Raw genomic sequence first — 14,447 nt, 5'->3', positions numbered from 1 at the left:
CTGTGGGCGACTGACGGCTCAGCGTTTGTACCCAAACGTATTTAATCAGACCTCTGCCCTTAAAAAAAAAAAAAAAAAATAAAAAATCGAGGTTTCCTGGCGGAGGCCGGCTGGTGGTGCTAAGCTTCACAGGGTGTTCAGCTCCGGGGTTTGACTCGCTCCGGGCGTGTGTGGAGGGCGGTGCAATGGCTGCCGCGGTGAAAGAATGCCTGGAGCTCCAGCTGCTGGAAGTGGAGATGCTCCTTTCGATGTTTCCCAAAAAGGGTGAAATCAATCTGGATGAGGGCGCTGTGCCCAGCGTGCGGCGCTACCTGAGAAACGCTGATGGAGCGCTGCCCCCGCAGCTCGAATATTCCATCGCTATTGATGTAGGGGAGGCAAAGGTGAGAACTTCCACATATATATCTTAATGGGTGTTGTCTTCTTTACTCCTTGTGCACACGCTTGAACACTGCCCTGAAAAAAAGGGGAAAACCCCACCCAATTTCTGTTTGCTGTTTCAAAAGTCAAGAGTAGCAAAAACGTCTTGGTTTTTAATATTTATTTGAGCTTTTCTTTGGGCAAGAAAGGCTAGTAGAATTGCAGATAGGAATAGACACCTGACGTCAGCGGCACACACAGCATTCACAAGAGCTTAGAGTTGTGCTTATATGAGGGTTCTTACTTTACTGGTTTACAGAGTTGTGTGTTACAAAGGCAGTGCTCCCTGCATGGAAATACATATGTTGGACTTTACATCATTCTAGCAAAACTGCCCTCTTCTCTCTCCTACCCCTTGCCACATGTACTAACATTCGTTGATCTGTATTTGAATACAGCAATGTAAAAATAGCCCCAAATGGCAGAACACTCTTGCGAGTCACACAAACACTGAAACAGAACCAGCCTATGAACAGGGAAACAAAACTTAGAGTATAAGGAGTTCCAATGGTTTATCCAATTGAAGAAAAGGTTACATATGACAACTAAGTGATGTAAATACTTGCATAGAGAACATGGATCTTAGTGTATATTAATGCAATGACTGGAAATTGAGAACAGACACACTCAACCTAGAAGCCATTTTCCTCAGAATAAAGCTAATTAACAGAACAATTTGAGTAACAAGGTGGCCTCATGATTATTTGGAAATTTAGGTACAAGCTTAGGTATCTTTCTACAATGCATCATTTCGCCAGCCTTCAAAGAGGTTTTGTGAACTGTGTAGTGAGGGCTTGTGCAGGAAGAATGTTTTTTCTGCAGCAGATTGTCAAGGAACTTGGAAAAATAATTAGCCATTTCATGATTCACATCTCTCTGCTGGATTAATCATATGATTGTATACTGCAGTGGAAGTCCCCTAATGGTATACAGGAGCCTTAAGCACTGAGGACACATGAATCCTCTTCTGCTCTTGGATCAGAGGCAGGGTTCAGTTTCCAAAGAACTGTGTTTTTGTGTTTTAAGACATTGTAGGAATAATCAAGAGAAATTCAACAGCCTGTGGTTTCTAGGAGGTTGGGCAAGATAATCTAGAGGTTTCCCTGGCCTAAAAGGCACATAAATCTTTTTATCCCCTATAATCCTGAGAAGGCTTCCTCTGTTAGGGTGAATACTTGTTTAAAATAATAATAATAATGCCTCTATATATAATACGTACAATATATACACTGTTTTGTATAACTGTTGGCCTTGTTTTCCTGGGGTAGATCCAGCAATTGTGCTGAGTTCATTGAAGAGATGTGCGTTTGATCAGGGACAAGATTCTCAAAAGCTGCTTGCTCCTTGACTCTGACACACTGGTGGTTTATCGCTGTAGCAGCACTGAGCATGTGTTGAGAACATGCTCTAGAAATATCCCCAGGGGGTAACCGTGTATCTTATTTCAAGCCACGGAACAATGCCTGTACACAGCAGAAGAGAGCAACCTTGATAGTGTGGGGAAAGTCACAGCTGGGTGCAAAAAAAAAGAAGAGGAGCAGGCAAAAGAACATGTTATGGGGTCAAAAGGAAGAGCGGAATATTTCTAGTCTTCAGGGTGCTGCAGTCTTACTTACATGTCCTCATAATTTGCCTTTGACAGGGAAGAAGAAACTAGCATGTCTTTCAGTAGCTACAGAATTCATTTTCCGTTTGTGTGTGTGTATTCTTTTTTTAAGGAAAAAGTGGAATTGCAGGTACTGCTGCCTCATATGTATCCTCAGGTAGCTCCTGAGCTTTTTGCAAGATCAAATGCACTGCAGAGGCAGCAACAGTTGCAGCTCAACACTGGTCTCGCTTCTCACATCAGCTCGTTGGCTTCAGGTGAACTGCGTATATATGAAGCTGTGCAATGGCTGAAAGACAACAGCCTGCCTTATTTGAAAAACAGTCAGCTGTCTTCTGGAAGTACTTCAGCAGAAGTCGTAGTTAAAGAAACATTGCATCGCATGTGGATCTACAGCCATCATATATATAGGCAGGAACTCAGGAAAAAGATTTTTGATTGTGCAAAGAAGTTAAATCTGACTGGCTTCTGCCTGACAGGGAAACCTGGTGTCATCTGCGTGGAGGGATGCCAAGAAAACTGTGAAGAGTTCTGGCGTGTTATTAGGTATCCCAACTGGAAACATATTTCATGCAAGCATGTGGAGAATATAGAAACAGAGGGAAGCATCGATAATCTTCGTCTCTTTCATGCTTTTGAAGACCTGCAGTTTCAGGCACATGGTGATTATGGCCTGAGGAATGACTATCACATGGATCTTGGCCAGTTCCTAGAATTCCTGAAGCAGCACCAGAGTGGACATATTTTTCAGATTTTATTTGGTGTCAAAGGCAAACTTTCAGACAGGTAAGAGAAACTCTGTAAGAAGTTCTGATTTTGGACAGCAAGAGATGATGCTAACATTGAAATATTGTGCCTTATCGCTACTGTGAAAAGGGAAACTTCCATACGAGAAGAATGGCTCAAGTAGTTAACCTTAGCTTCTGTTCTGAATTGCCACATATTTTTGAGGGGCATTTACTTATTTTCTGAAATTGGCATTTGTCACTTCGAGCCACACCTCAAAGTGCTTGCAAGGTAATAAACATCCTACACTGTAGTATCCTGAATTACGCACTTGTGTCTCCTCACCTATACTGTGCTGTGTGTTACTGAGTTGTGGTGCAGACCTGTCGTTAACTTCCACATACAACTGTGGGATACCAAAGTGGCTGCAGTCACAGATTAAATGTGGTTTCCAATACAAAAGCACACCCAGCTCAAGGAAACCTCACCACTACGTTCATGAGTCAGTGCGTGCGATGTCTTTTACTGTTTCACAAAGCATCTGCTCTCACTTCATTCAACTAATCCATGAAATGCAAAGTCTTGGGTCCAACCACTGGACCAAGTCTTGCTTTTAAATAAAGGGTGGGGGGAAGGAGAAAGAAGCCCACATCACCCCATCCCTTTTATACTTTGGGTAGAACCTATACAATTAAATTGCCAATATCACCATTTTTGCAATCCTCTTCCTATCGTCTCATTACAGTCTGGTTATGTTAATAGCAATTCTTCAGCTGCTCAACTCATGGCATTTTATATTTACATTGTTAGGCCAAGCACCTTGAAAATGAAAATGTGTAAGATGAGACAAAACTTAGTGTTTCCTCTGTTTTTCCCCTACATTACATAAGGAAATGCATGTAAAATGCAGAAAATAAGAAAAAACCCTGTATTTATATACTAAATAAAAATAATTTTATCCATCTTTTCTATGTCAAATTTGTATTGAGAGACAATTTTCCAGCACCTTGTAACAGGAAATGGTATTAATGGGCTCATTAGACAGCAGTTTCCTACGGGGTCATGTGCTGAGTGTGTATTGAGGTAGTGAACTGCAATTCAGTCTTCCAGTTTATAATGGATTGTCATATTTAAATGTCATTAGTATAATATGCAGATGAAGAATGTTACTGAAAAGTCCCCAGTAGCTGTGCCTTCAGAACCACCAGCTTACCACCTTCCACTTTGTCACTGAGCACCATAATAGGAAAATTTGTACCAAGCAATAAAAGCAGACTCATGGTTGAGCTCTAGAGGTTTGGCTGTTCAAATCTAAAAAACAGGCCATTTCGATAGCAGCTATTTAAAGACTGTTTCAGTACACCCAGCTGACAACTAAAAAAAATAGCATTTTATTTCAAATAAAACACAAGTATTTTACTACACTTCTCATAATAGCAATATATTGAAATACAGAGGACGGCAGTGTTTCTTGTTGCTCAGAATGATGATTAACATGCATTCCTTCACTGTGGTAAGTGTATTGTTTGTATGTTCATAACTGTGGCCAAAAGCACAGTAAGGCAAAAAGCGTTGAGAGGTTCCCATTATGCAATGAGGGAGAAAGTGCCTCTCCTCTTTCTGAATGCAGGACCTGCAGTATGCAGCTGCAGCAGAGCTGAGGGGCTGGACAAATAAAGTTGATTTTTGGTTTTGTAGAGATAATCTCTGCAGCATGAGAGTAGAAAAAATGTTCAAGTACACTTTGTTTCCAGAACTGTCCAGAAAGTACATTACATTTAGCTTCAAGTGGTAATTCTGTAACAACTAATAATACTTTGGGGTTTCTTTTAGAACATTGATGTATGAGTGCAGATTGCACATGATCATAACTCAAAAATAGTAAACCAGTTTGCATTCAGTCCTGTTGGGAAGTTGCCAAGTGATAAACTTTTTAATTTAAAATAGCAGAGCAAACCCGTTTAGAAATAGGCCTTATCCATGAGATTTCAACCAGAAGGAAACGGGAAAGGCAACACTGGCATAGGTCAGGAAGTCTGTGCAGGAGGATGGTCAACTCAGAGATAGAACTGTCTAAAGCTTCATTCTGAGCACAAGCTTTGTTTGTTCATTTTTTCTAAAGGAAGAAAACACCGATAGTACAATCCAATTGTGTATCCTCCCAAGGAAAACCACAGACTTGTAACTTTTATTTCTGGAAATGCTAATTATGAGTCCAGAATAATGCAGGTCATGAGTAGTGTCCCTGGATGCTTTTGGTGAGGTTTGCAGAAGGAATCACATTTTTGTAGAAGAGTAAGGGTCGCTGTGGGGTGACACTTTTGATAACCAGTAGACAGATGAGAAAGGGCAAAAAAAAAGTAAGACTATATCTTTAGTTGAAATTAGTGTATAGATGAGCATATTCAGCATGCTGAATTATCAGTGAAGTTGTAAAAAACTATTTTAAGGACCATACTGAAGAAATTGAGCTAACCAAATCTCTCAAATAGTAGTGAGAGAAATAATCAGTAAAGGATTATTAAAATGTGTTTGCCCCCCTGATAATGATGGACTCTTCCCCATAATAATTAGTCATTTAGTAGACCTCAGCTGGGTGATTTGGAAGTTTGTTACAAAGAATAATTATCACATATGATGTGTGTTTAAAAATACACTGGCCTCAAATACTACAGGAATTCACTAGGTTTAATACACAAAACCCTCTGCCACTAGCCAGGAAACTGATGTTTGTAAGAAAGCACTTAGTCAAAAGGAGCCTATTCATAACATTTTGATACTCCCTTTTTATCAAGGACATGGAGTCCAATCACTTCCATGAACTTTAGGCCAAACAACTGCAGCGTGTCAGAACAGCAGTTATCTTGGGGGAGTGAAACCTTTCATCATTTACAGGATTTTAGCTTAGCTACGTAATGTTAAAATATTCTAAGTAGATGTGAACAAAAGGTTCTGCAGTTCCATTCCTGTTAGAAAATTTTCATTGCTCCACAGAGGAGTGACCAATAACACTTTTCTTTGGATTAAAGTATTCTAACCGTACCGTTGTTTAAAGTTTGGAGTTTTTTTTTTAGATAATAGCTTGACAATTTATGCAAATTACACTGTGACCTGTAACGGATTAAACAGTCATTATACCCATTTCTTAATTTTCCATGGTACCATTTGTCTGCTTAAGTTCTCATTGACTTTTGTGACAGAATTCTCAAGATACTACCTCTTATTTCAATAAAAAAAAAATCTGTCAAATTATAGTGTCAGGTATCTCAATTAAAATAACAATCAAAATAACCAAACAACACAATTTCTCAGATTAATTTTTATTTTCTGATGTATAATTCATATGATTTCTTGATCTGAGTTTCTAACCAAATATTACCATTTAGAAAAAAGTTTTCTGCATCTTAAAAAATTAGCTATTCTTAGGCTTCCTAGGCAGAAACATTCTGAATATTTTAATGCTTTTTAACTGCTGATAGTTTGCTCACGCTTCATTAAATATTTACAGTTTCACTTTCATGGCTTCTTCAGGCCAGGTATAGGAGTCAGCCACAAAGCTATTATAATCAGTACTGTAAACCTGAGAGCGGATGAAGGCTTCTAGGTCCTTGGGCTGAGGATAGGTGGAGGCAGTGTTATTCCTGTAGGCTTCTTCTGCGATCTAGAAATATGCATTAAAATCCTAATTAGTGCTGATAAACTATTTGAGTACATTTAACAAGATTTAAAAGTAGGAATTAGTTCAAAATCAAGGTAAGACTTCATCTTCTCCAGTGCTGACAGTCACCTGTATTCACACCGGATCCAGGCTAATACACAGCGAGTAGGACTAGGAACAGGACAACGTTTGCATTTAAGCAAGTCTGACTCATGCTGCTTTTGAACAGGATTACATGTCTTTGCTGTTACAAGTACAGTGCTCCTCCTCACCCAGTAACATCTTAGCTTTTATTGTGCAGCGGTGGATAAAATATTCTACAGACCCCAAGCACTGAGATACAATATCTGCTTTTCCATCATCAGGTTACCTTGGTTCACCATGTTCTCCAAAGCAATGTAAGAAAAGTGTGATTTGTTGAAAGCCTCCATGCTCCCTGCACAGTAGAGAAGCTTATTATTTGTCATAGTTTGATAATATATTTCTTCAAGGTAAACTCATTCTGCTGGGTTTCCGTGGCGGGGTTTTGGTAGCAGGGAGGGGGCTACAGCAGTGCCCCCTGTGAGCAGCTTCTCGAAGCTCCCCCGGCTCCAAGTCAGACCCACCTCTGGCCAGGGCCGAGCCTGTCAGTGACGGTGGCTGCGCCTCAGAAGGAACCTATTTAAGAAGGGGAACCTGGGAGGGGGCTGGGGCTTGTGAGAAGGAGTTGGGAGGAGGACGAACACAGAAGTCAGCGGAAGGAAGGAGAAGGACGTGGGGGAAGCGCGCTGGAGCAGAGACCCTGCATCCCGCGGTGAGACGGCAGGGCCGCCCCCCTGCCACCCGTGGAGGCCTGTGGTGGAGCAGAGGCCGACCTGAGGGCTGAAGAAGCTTCTGGAGGAGCCCACACCAGGACAAGTGGCTGCACTTAAATGAAGCTGGGGCTCTGCGGGGAGAAGCCCCCGCGGTTGTGGTTCGGCGCTGGGGGGGCTGCAACACGCGGGGGGGACCCACGGCGGAGCAGCTCGGGAGCGGCTGCGGCCCGTGGGGAGGGCTCACTGCGGAGAAGGTTCCCGGAGGGCTGTCTGCAGGGAGAGGGGAGCCCCGGGGGGCAGGGGAGGGGTGTGCAAGCGTTCTCCCCACCTCCTGAGAAGAAAGGAGCAGCGAGCTGGCCGTAACCCCCATCCCCTGCCCCCTGCGCCGCTGGGGGAGGAGGTGGGGAGATGGGGAGCAGAGCTGAGCCCAGGGAGAAGGGAAGGGTGGGGGGAGATGGTTTTGGATATGGTGGTGCTTCTCCCAGTCCCACCTTGTCTGTTAAGTGTTGTCTTTGTTAGATGTTGAATTAAAGTTCTTCCTATTTCTTCCCTTAAAAGTCTGTCTTTTCCTCATGACCATAATGGATGAGCCACACCTCCCTGACCTTATCTGGATTCCTGATCCCTTGTGCTTCATTCTCTCCTTCCCACTCCTGAGAGGGAAAGATACGAGTGAACGGCTGTCTGGTGCTCAGTTGCCCTCTGGGCTCAAACTGTGACACTCATGAGAAAAAAAGCACTCCTACAGAATGCACATTTTTAATTCTAGAGATGGCTGGGGGAAACATGAATATTTGCTTGCTTCTTCCTCACCTAGACCATACCTAAGTGAATCAATTATGCATCACAGTACAGCTGCAACAAAAATGAAGTTTAGAAGGGGTTGGAGCCCACTGAACACGTCAAAGTAGCCTCTCACACCTGAAGAACACCTACTTGAGAAATGTTTATCTTTAGACTGGACATTCATCCATGAAAAAAAAAAAGTTTGACAGACTGGTTTTATGCAGCAGCACTCTTTGGAAAGATCTGCTTCAAACTATTTGGCAAATGGACAAATGCTCCTATTTTGAATAGAAGCAAGACAGTCTCCCTCCTGTTCTCCTTACCTCTCCATTTAAGACAGAAATGTTTTAACTTGGTGAGAAGCTGAGACTCCAAGTTACTGTATTTAGACCTCCTTTCAAGGATTAATCTGAAGCTCAACCTGATTTGACCAAGAAGCACTTTGGGTGTTTATGTTTATGAAGAGTTCATCTTCAGGTCTGTGCACATAATTATAATGGCTGAATGAGGGCTGAATTTATACCCCATTCAAAAAAAATGTTGGTATTCAAAAAAATTTTGATAGTATTCTTCCCCTGGGAAAGCACAAAGGCCAACGCTAAACCTCTCGGGCTGTATCAGCCAGAATAAGTATTTGCAGGAACAAAGTTTCAACAGAGATCAGGCAGAAGGAATCATTTGGTAACATTTTTCCTTTTTTTGTATGTTATATAACACTCACAAGCAGAGGAGGAATTTCTATCACTGTTTCTGCCAAACACACAGGCAGTTTGATTTCGCCTGAGGAATCTAGGTAACATTTTGACATCTACAGAACAGAGTTATTACTTGCCTAAGAAGACACGAACTATGAGAAGGATTTTTATGTTTAAATATACAGAACATACAGAATGAGTGAAGATAGGGGAACTGTTTCATGCATGAGGGCTCCTTGTTATTCTTTCAAAAGAATATACAATAAGTGGAATTATTCACAGTAAGGTGACCAGCAAAGTACAGTAAGAAGACAAGGAAAATAACCTCCTGCAATGCTGAAAAAAAAAAAAAAAAACCACAACCAAACCAAAAACAACTGAAAAACAGAACAAGGAAGGAACTGGGATAAATACATCATTTGAAAGCTTCATCCTCTTCTCTCCAGGGCAGCAAAATTTCTTGGGAAACTGCACATTTAGGTCAGTTACTGAAAATCCACCTGCATCAGCTCCGTATTAGTCAGTAAAAAACAACTACCCAAGCAACTCCTGTCCCAGACCTGAGCCATAAACAAAAAGCATCCCCTGTAGTTAGTCATTTTGATTGGCCAGAGTAAGGATGGGAACAAAAGGGAATAGTGCCTGGACACAGGGTGACATTTACTCTCCTGACAGGGAACTTATAATCATGAAGGGCCAAAAGCCTTCAGCTGTGCATCTCGCATGACTGTAAGCCTGGGGACCTGCTCCTAACTGGTGGACACTACAGTTTGGGCTCTGCAGACATAAACACTTGCTATAGTTCCATATCTGTCCTTCTTATATTTGGATTACATTTACATTTATTAATTTAATTTTGAAACTGCTACTTGTCCAAGATTGATTGACACAAGGCAATTTCAAGGTGTGCTAGCTGATCAAGTCAAATGCTCAATTATGTGGACAGCATGGGAAGAAAAGAAGCCACAAAAGACAGAAATTACTTACCCTTACAGCAATTTTCAGTGACACATGCTGAATAGTGACTAACGGAGGGTACAGGCGACCTTCCTGTAAATTCTCCTCTGAAACTTGATGAGCTATTACCTAGAAATAAAGCAGATATGTTTAACTTAAAATGCAGATGCAGCTGTAGATTTATTAGACTGTGATCTACTCTTAAGCAAAGAATTTGTTTCTCTTTGGTAAAGCCCGCAGATACTGCTTAATCCACCTGGGCAGTGTTTTTTACAGCCAGCCTTATAATTAGGAGTAGCTACACAAGAGCTAGAAATTTAGAGAGTTATGCCCTTTTATCACTCAGACAGTAAGACTTACTCAGGTCTTAAGTAAGTCCATGACACACATAAACTAGCAAATAGTTCACTATGAGATATAAATTCCAGCCATCGATTGTAGTTCGGTCAAAGACTTTTAAAATTAAAGAAGCACCTGTTACTCTGACAGCTGTCAAGTCATCCTGTGCAGCGAACAGAGCTGAAACCCTTAAGTGTAAAATGCTTTGAATAAAATTACTGGTGGCTGAGCAGGTTTGTTGTGTGTCCAGCTCACACACTTAGCCTGTATAAGATCATAAAATAAGTATGGTCAGCCACAGAAAAAAGTAAAATAGAAGTAAGATTTTTCAGGGTCTTTTTAAAGCTCTGGTGGTCACTGCAGTCAGAATTAGAAATAGAATGTCTAATGCTAAATTCTGGCTGGCTGGGACAGAAAAAAAAAGTGCTGCTAGAAAAAGTCTGTCCACTCCAGTTGAAGGCTGCAGTGGGTCTGTCATCTCAACCGTACCACATAACTAAAGAAATTATTTTGCTCTTTGCTTGATTTTTCACCGGACTGACCAGGGGAAACAAGGAATGATACAGAAGTTCTGAGGCATGTCTGAGAGGAGCACTTCCTCTATGGCCTGAATATTCTTGCTTGGTCTTCCTAGCAAGACTGGAAATGTTTTGTTGTCATCTCCATCAATGAACAGATCACCAAGGCATAGCAAGCTGGAGAAGTAGTTTTTTACTGTTTACTCATTGGTCATATGAAAAACCTTCTATTACCATGAGGTGTGAGGACATTCTCTGCAGAGCAAGGAGAGACACTGCTTCCACTGCCTGCCTATGGGCTTACTTCATGAACTTCCTCTATTCCTGCAACAGATACCTTTTAAGAAGCAAAGGGTCCTAGGGCTGCCTTTGGGTCTAACGATATTTCTGCTAGCATTAGCTAAAATTTCTTTGTCATTTGGGGGTCTGAAATAGAAAAGAGCCTTTCAGAGTGATCCAGATTTTTACTCTGAAATTACCAGATCCAGAAATCTGTGGGAAGGGGATGTCGCTGCCCTTTGAACAGCTGGAAACACATAACAGTCACAAAGAAAGAAGGTTCTTTGTACAGTGCAAGCTCATACTTCGTAAATATGTTATGGTTTATAAGCAGTTTCCATTGATATTTAGTACATTAGGCTTGCTCCTGAAGTGTATCCTTCTGTTTAGTTTCATCCAAAAGGAAACCAGTCCCTCTACCCTCCCAAGACCATGCCACACTGTGGACCAACAAGGAGTATGTAGGGACACCAGGGAGATGAGCTCCAGAAGACCATTCTGATGCAAAATAGAGGAGTAATGTAGAGACACCCTTAGGGTTCCCATCAGGAGAAATTATCCACTTTTGTGCAATTACATCTTAGATAACAAAAGGTTAGAACCAAATCACTGATCCAGGAGAGGGGGAATACTACTGCATGATGTGACCTGCAGGGGTACTCTGGATGGAAGGAAAACTCAGGTCTTGATAGCTTCTGGTGGAGCCATGTTATGACCCATCACAAGAGGTTCTGAAAACACCAAGCAAGTCCAGGAAACACTGTGAAATGAAACTGATAACATGGCCCGAAGAGAAAGCAAGAAATGCACTTTTGAGGGAACATACTAGGAAGATACTTGAAACAGAGCACAAACTGCTTCCTACAATTCCTGCTGCATGTGGGAAATAGGACCTTGTGTATGTTGCTTGCAAACAACTAGGACTGCATCAGAAGAGATGCCTGGCTATCATCAATTCATCCTTTCTGGCAGAAGTAGGTAAATAGTTTGAATTAAAGAGCAAACACTGTAGCAACTCCAGGTTCAAAGAAAATGTTCTCTCCTGCAATCCACCCAGCATGCTGGTAAGTGTAATGCTTCCATTCAGAGTGGAAATGCTAAAAAGAGCAACAAGAGATTATACTCTTGTTGAGTATAATGAGTAAAGAAAAAATATTTATATACCTTTCACTCTGATATTGAGAAATGCAACAGATAGACACCCACTAGGGGGAGCTAAGACAACGTGAAATCTCGTTTTTACTTTCCATAATAACAACTAGGTTATTTTAAAATTATATGCAGCCCTTTGATAAAACAAGATGTGCATCTGAACGTGTAAAGAGGAGCTTGCAACATGAGATTTCTGCTGTTAACAGTTTAATGGGGCTCTGCAGAAAATAGGAAATCTGAAGAAATCAACAGCAAGTTGCAGTTAGTGTAATACATCACTGGAAAAAAAATAAAAAAGGTTCAGGAGTAGAGTACTTATGTTTTGTGATGGGGTTGATAGAAAGCAAGCCACAAAATACTTGGGCAGTGCTTGAAGTGGGAGAAGTAGCAAGCTTAACTATATAGATGCCATGCTGTTCCTTCAGACGTACTCCTGTAATGAACAACTACACAAAAACACAGAAACAAGCATTTTCAGAGAGAATGATAGCTTCTTCATGTGGTCCCTGGAAAATGCTCTTTGAGAACATCAGTGACAAAGGAAAAAAGTGATGAATCGACATTTGGCATTATTAAGAAAACAAGAGGCAACACAGAAAATTTAATTATACCAATGTATAACTCCACAAGGTAACACCACTTTGAACAGTGTGCATTTTCGCTCCACCTACTTCAAACAAGAATGGGATAGAATCACGAGGGGAATAAAGAATAACAAGGACGATCAAAAGGTTATTTTTCATACAAGGAGACAAAAAATAATAAAACAGACTTGGGAGTAAAAAGGAGAAAACTGAAAGAAAATACAAAAGACTACTGAAGGTGAACATTGCTCATGGCACTATAAGGAACCCAAATCATCAGACAGCAGGAAATCATAGGAGGGGAGTTTCTTTTCCCACAGAACTCATAATTAAATTGTGACACTAATTGCCAAAGATGTTTAAATGTATAAACGTGTTTAAAAAGACACTAGGCTCATTTATGAAAGAGAAATCTGTACAGGGATAAAACTTCCAGTGCAGGAAGGCCATATAATACAGGCTGCCAGAAGCTGAGAAGCCATTTCAGCAGAAGAATCACTGTATTTTCCCCTTATTTATTCTCATTTCCTCAGCTTCTGCTACTGATTACTTTCACAAAAAGACACCGAGCTGTTTGGATCTTAGGTCCAACTCAGTATAGCTATTTGAATGTTTTAAATTTGAATTAATTCAAGTTTTTAATAGAGAAATTACGTAAGCCTTATTGCAGGACCTAAATGAAAGGCAGGCAAAACAGGACAAATGGCATAAAGCAAGTGGGGGCATCTTGGCTTTTGGAGGCCATATTCTCTATAACAAAAGAATTTAACAGGATTATTTCTGGATTAATTTAACTGTAGGTGAAACATGCCAAGAATATTTCATTAGTTTGTAATTCTCTGTCCCTTTTGTTGTGTTTTGTAGGACTTAGAAGAATAGGTAATGTCTCTTGTCATCACAGAGCAATTGCCTGCAATTAAGAGGTATTACAGCTTACAGTACCTTAGATTTATTGTCCAAAATCAAAGTTACATTCTATTTTACTTGGCAGGAAGAAAAGAACACTGACAGTAGAATTTGTTGTAGTTACAATAAGCTATTTGTGACTTTTATCAGATTTAATTGGAGAGGTGGCAAAGAAAGAAGACAGGAGCTGCAGGCATGCAGCCTGGGCTGCTTATTTTTTATACTTTATTTTTTTCAGGTAAGCTACTGCTACAACCTGAGAAAGTCCATCTGTCTAAAATGCATGGGTTTGGTGCTTTAAATTTTGCAGCATCTTGGGTGCTTCCATTTCAAATGGAGAATACTAAGCACTGTTCTAAAACCCACATGAAACTATTTTGATTTTATACTTCCATTTAAAAAGCCAAGAAAAACTAAAACCAAAACAAGCAAAAAACCAAACCAAACCAAAGCACTTTTGCCTTAGCTGTAATTTCAGCTAAGGGCTTATGCAGCCCTCCAGGCCTTCACACCCCTGACACCTCTTCTGGCAAAGACTCCTCTGAAATCCATCAGCTGTGGCCTTGCTCAGTAACTGGCTGTAGCTCACCCAAGCCCCAGTCACACACTGCCTCTCACACAAGCAGGGAGACCAGGTGTGACTGCTCTTAGCTCCAGCAGTTGAGGTGAGTAGCTACCCATTGATCTTTCTGCCAATAGAGGCTTTATATACAAGAAAAAAAAAACAAAAAAAAACAAAAAAAAAAAAAAAACAAAAAAAACCAAAACATTTTTACATGTCAAGCTTTTTTAGGGATTTTACAAGAGGATGGCAATTATGTAGCAAACCCATTAATAGAACAGTTGGGAAGGAACCTCTACCTCAAGAGAAAATTTAAAAGCTTCCTTGCAATTTCTGATACCATTTTACTTCTTTGTTATGTTTCTCTGTTAAGTTTCTTTGTTCAGAACAGACTTTACTCTGACTTAGTAGACTGCCACTTGAAACATCATTCAATCCACGTGTCACCTTTCATCCATCAGCACT

The 14,447-nt window shown here is 40.7% G+C and overlaps 2 protein-coding genes across 3 annotated transcripts in view; one reads left to right on the top strand and one right to left on the bottom strand.

Annotated features, from left to right (window-relative positions):
- Positions 1-79: 79 nt before the first annotated feature.
- On the top strand, positions 80-3,065 carry RWDD2A (RWD domain containing 2A). 2 transcript variants are annotated; one of them, XM_009969083.3, is made up of 2 exons: positions 80-383; positions 2,139-3,065. In XM_009969083.3, the coding sequence occupies exons 1-2, from the start codon at positions 186-188 to the stop codon at positions 2,814-2,816; spliced, it is 876 nt and encodes a 291-aa protein (XP_009967385.3). In that variant the 5' UTR covers positions 80-185; the 3' UTR covers positions 2,817-3,065. The 2 variants fall into 2 exon arrangements, with proteins under 2 accessions (XP_009967385.3, XP_032858646.2); XM_033002755.2 differs by having other exon boundaries at positions 316-383; positions 2,063-3,065.
- Positions 3,066-6,055: 2,990 nt separating this feature from the next.
- Positions 6,056-14,447, bottom strand: part of ME1 (malic enzyme 1) — a 182,782-nt gene continuing 174,390 nt past the window's right edge. Inside the window, exons 13-14 of the mRNA XM_042803644.1 lie at positions 9,673-9,771; positions 6,056-6,413 (exon numbers count right to left, since the gene is read on the bottom strand). Coding sequence (XP_042659578.1) covers positions 6,255-6,413; positions 9,673-9,771 — 258 coding nt within the window. The 3' untranslated portion in view covers positions 6,056-6,254. The remainder of the gene's footprint in view (positions 6,414-9,672; positions 9,772-14,447) is intronic.

This window comes from Tyto alba, unplaced genomic scaffold (assembly GCF_018691265.1).
Source record: "Tyto alba isolate M040663 unplaced genomic scaffold, T.alba_DEE_v4.0 Super-Scaffold_40, whole genome shotgun sequence".
NCBI lineage: Eukaryota > Metazoa > Chordata > Aves > Strigiformes > Tytonidae > Tyto > Tyto alba.
This window is presented reverse-complemented; position numbering and strand designations above follow the sequence as displayed.

What these genes read in the sequence shown, in the direction of transcription:
- RWDD2A (XM_009969083.3), top strand. Translation starts at nt 186, where the DNA reads ATGGCTGCCGCGGTGAAAGAATGCCTGGAGCTCCAGCTGCTGGAAGTG. An exon ending in TTGATGTAGGGGAGGCAAAG is followed by an intron (nt 384 to 2,138) that starts GTGAGAACTTCC and finishes TCTTTTTTTAAG; the next exon opens with GAAAAAGTGGAATTGCAGGT.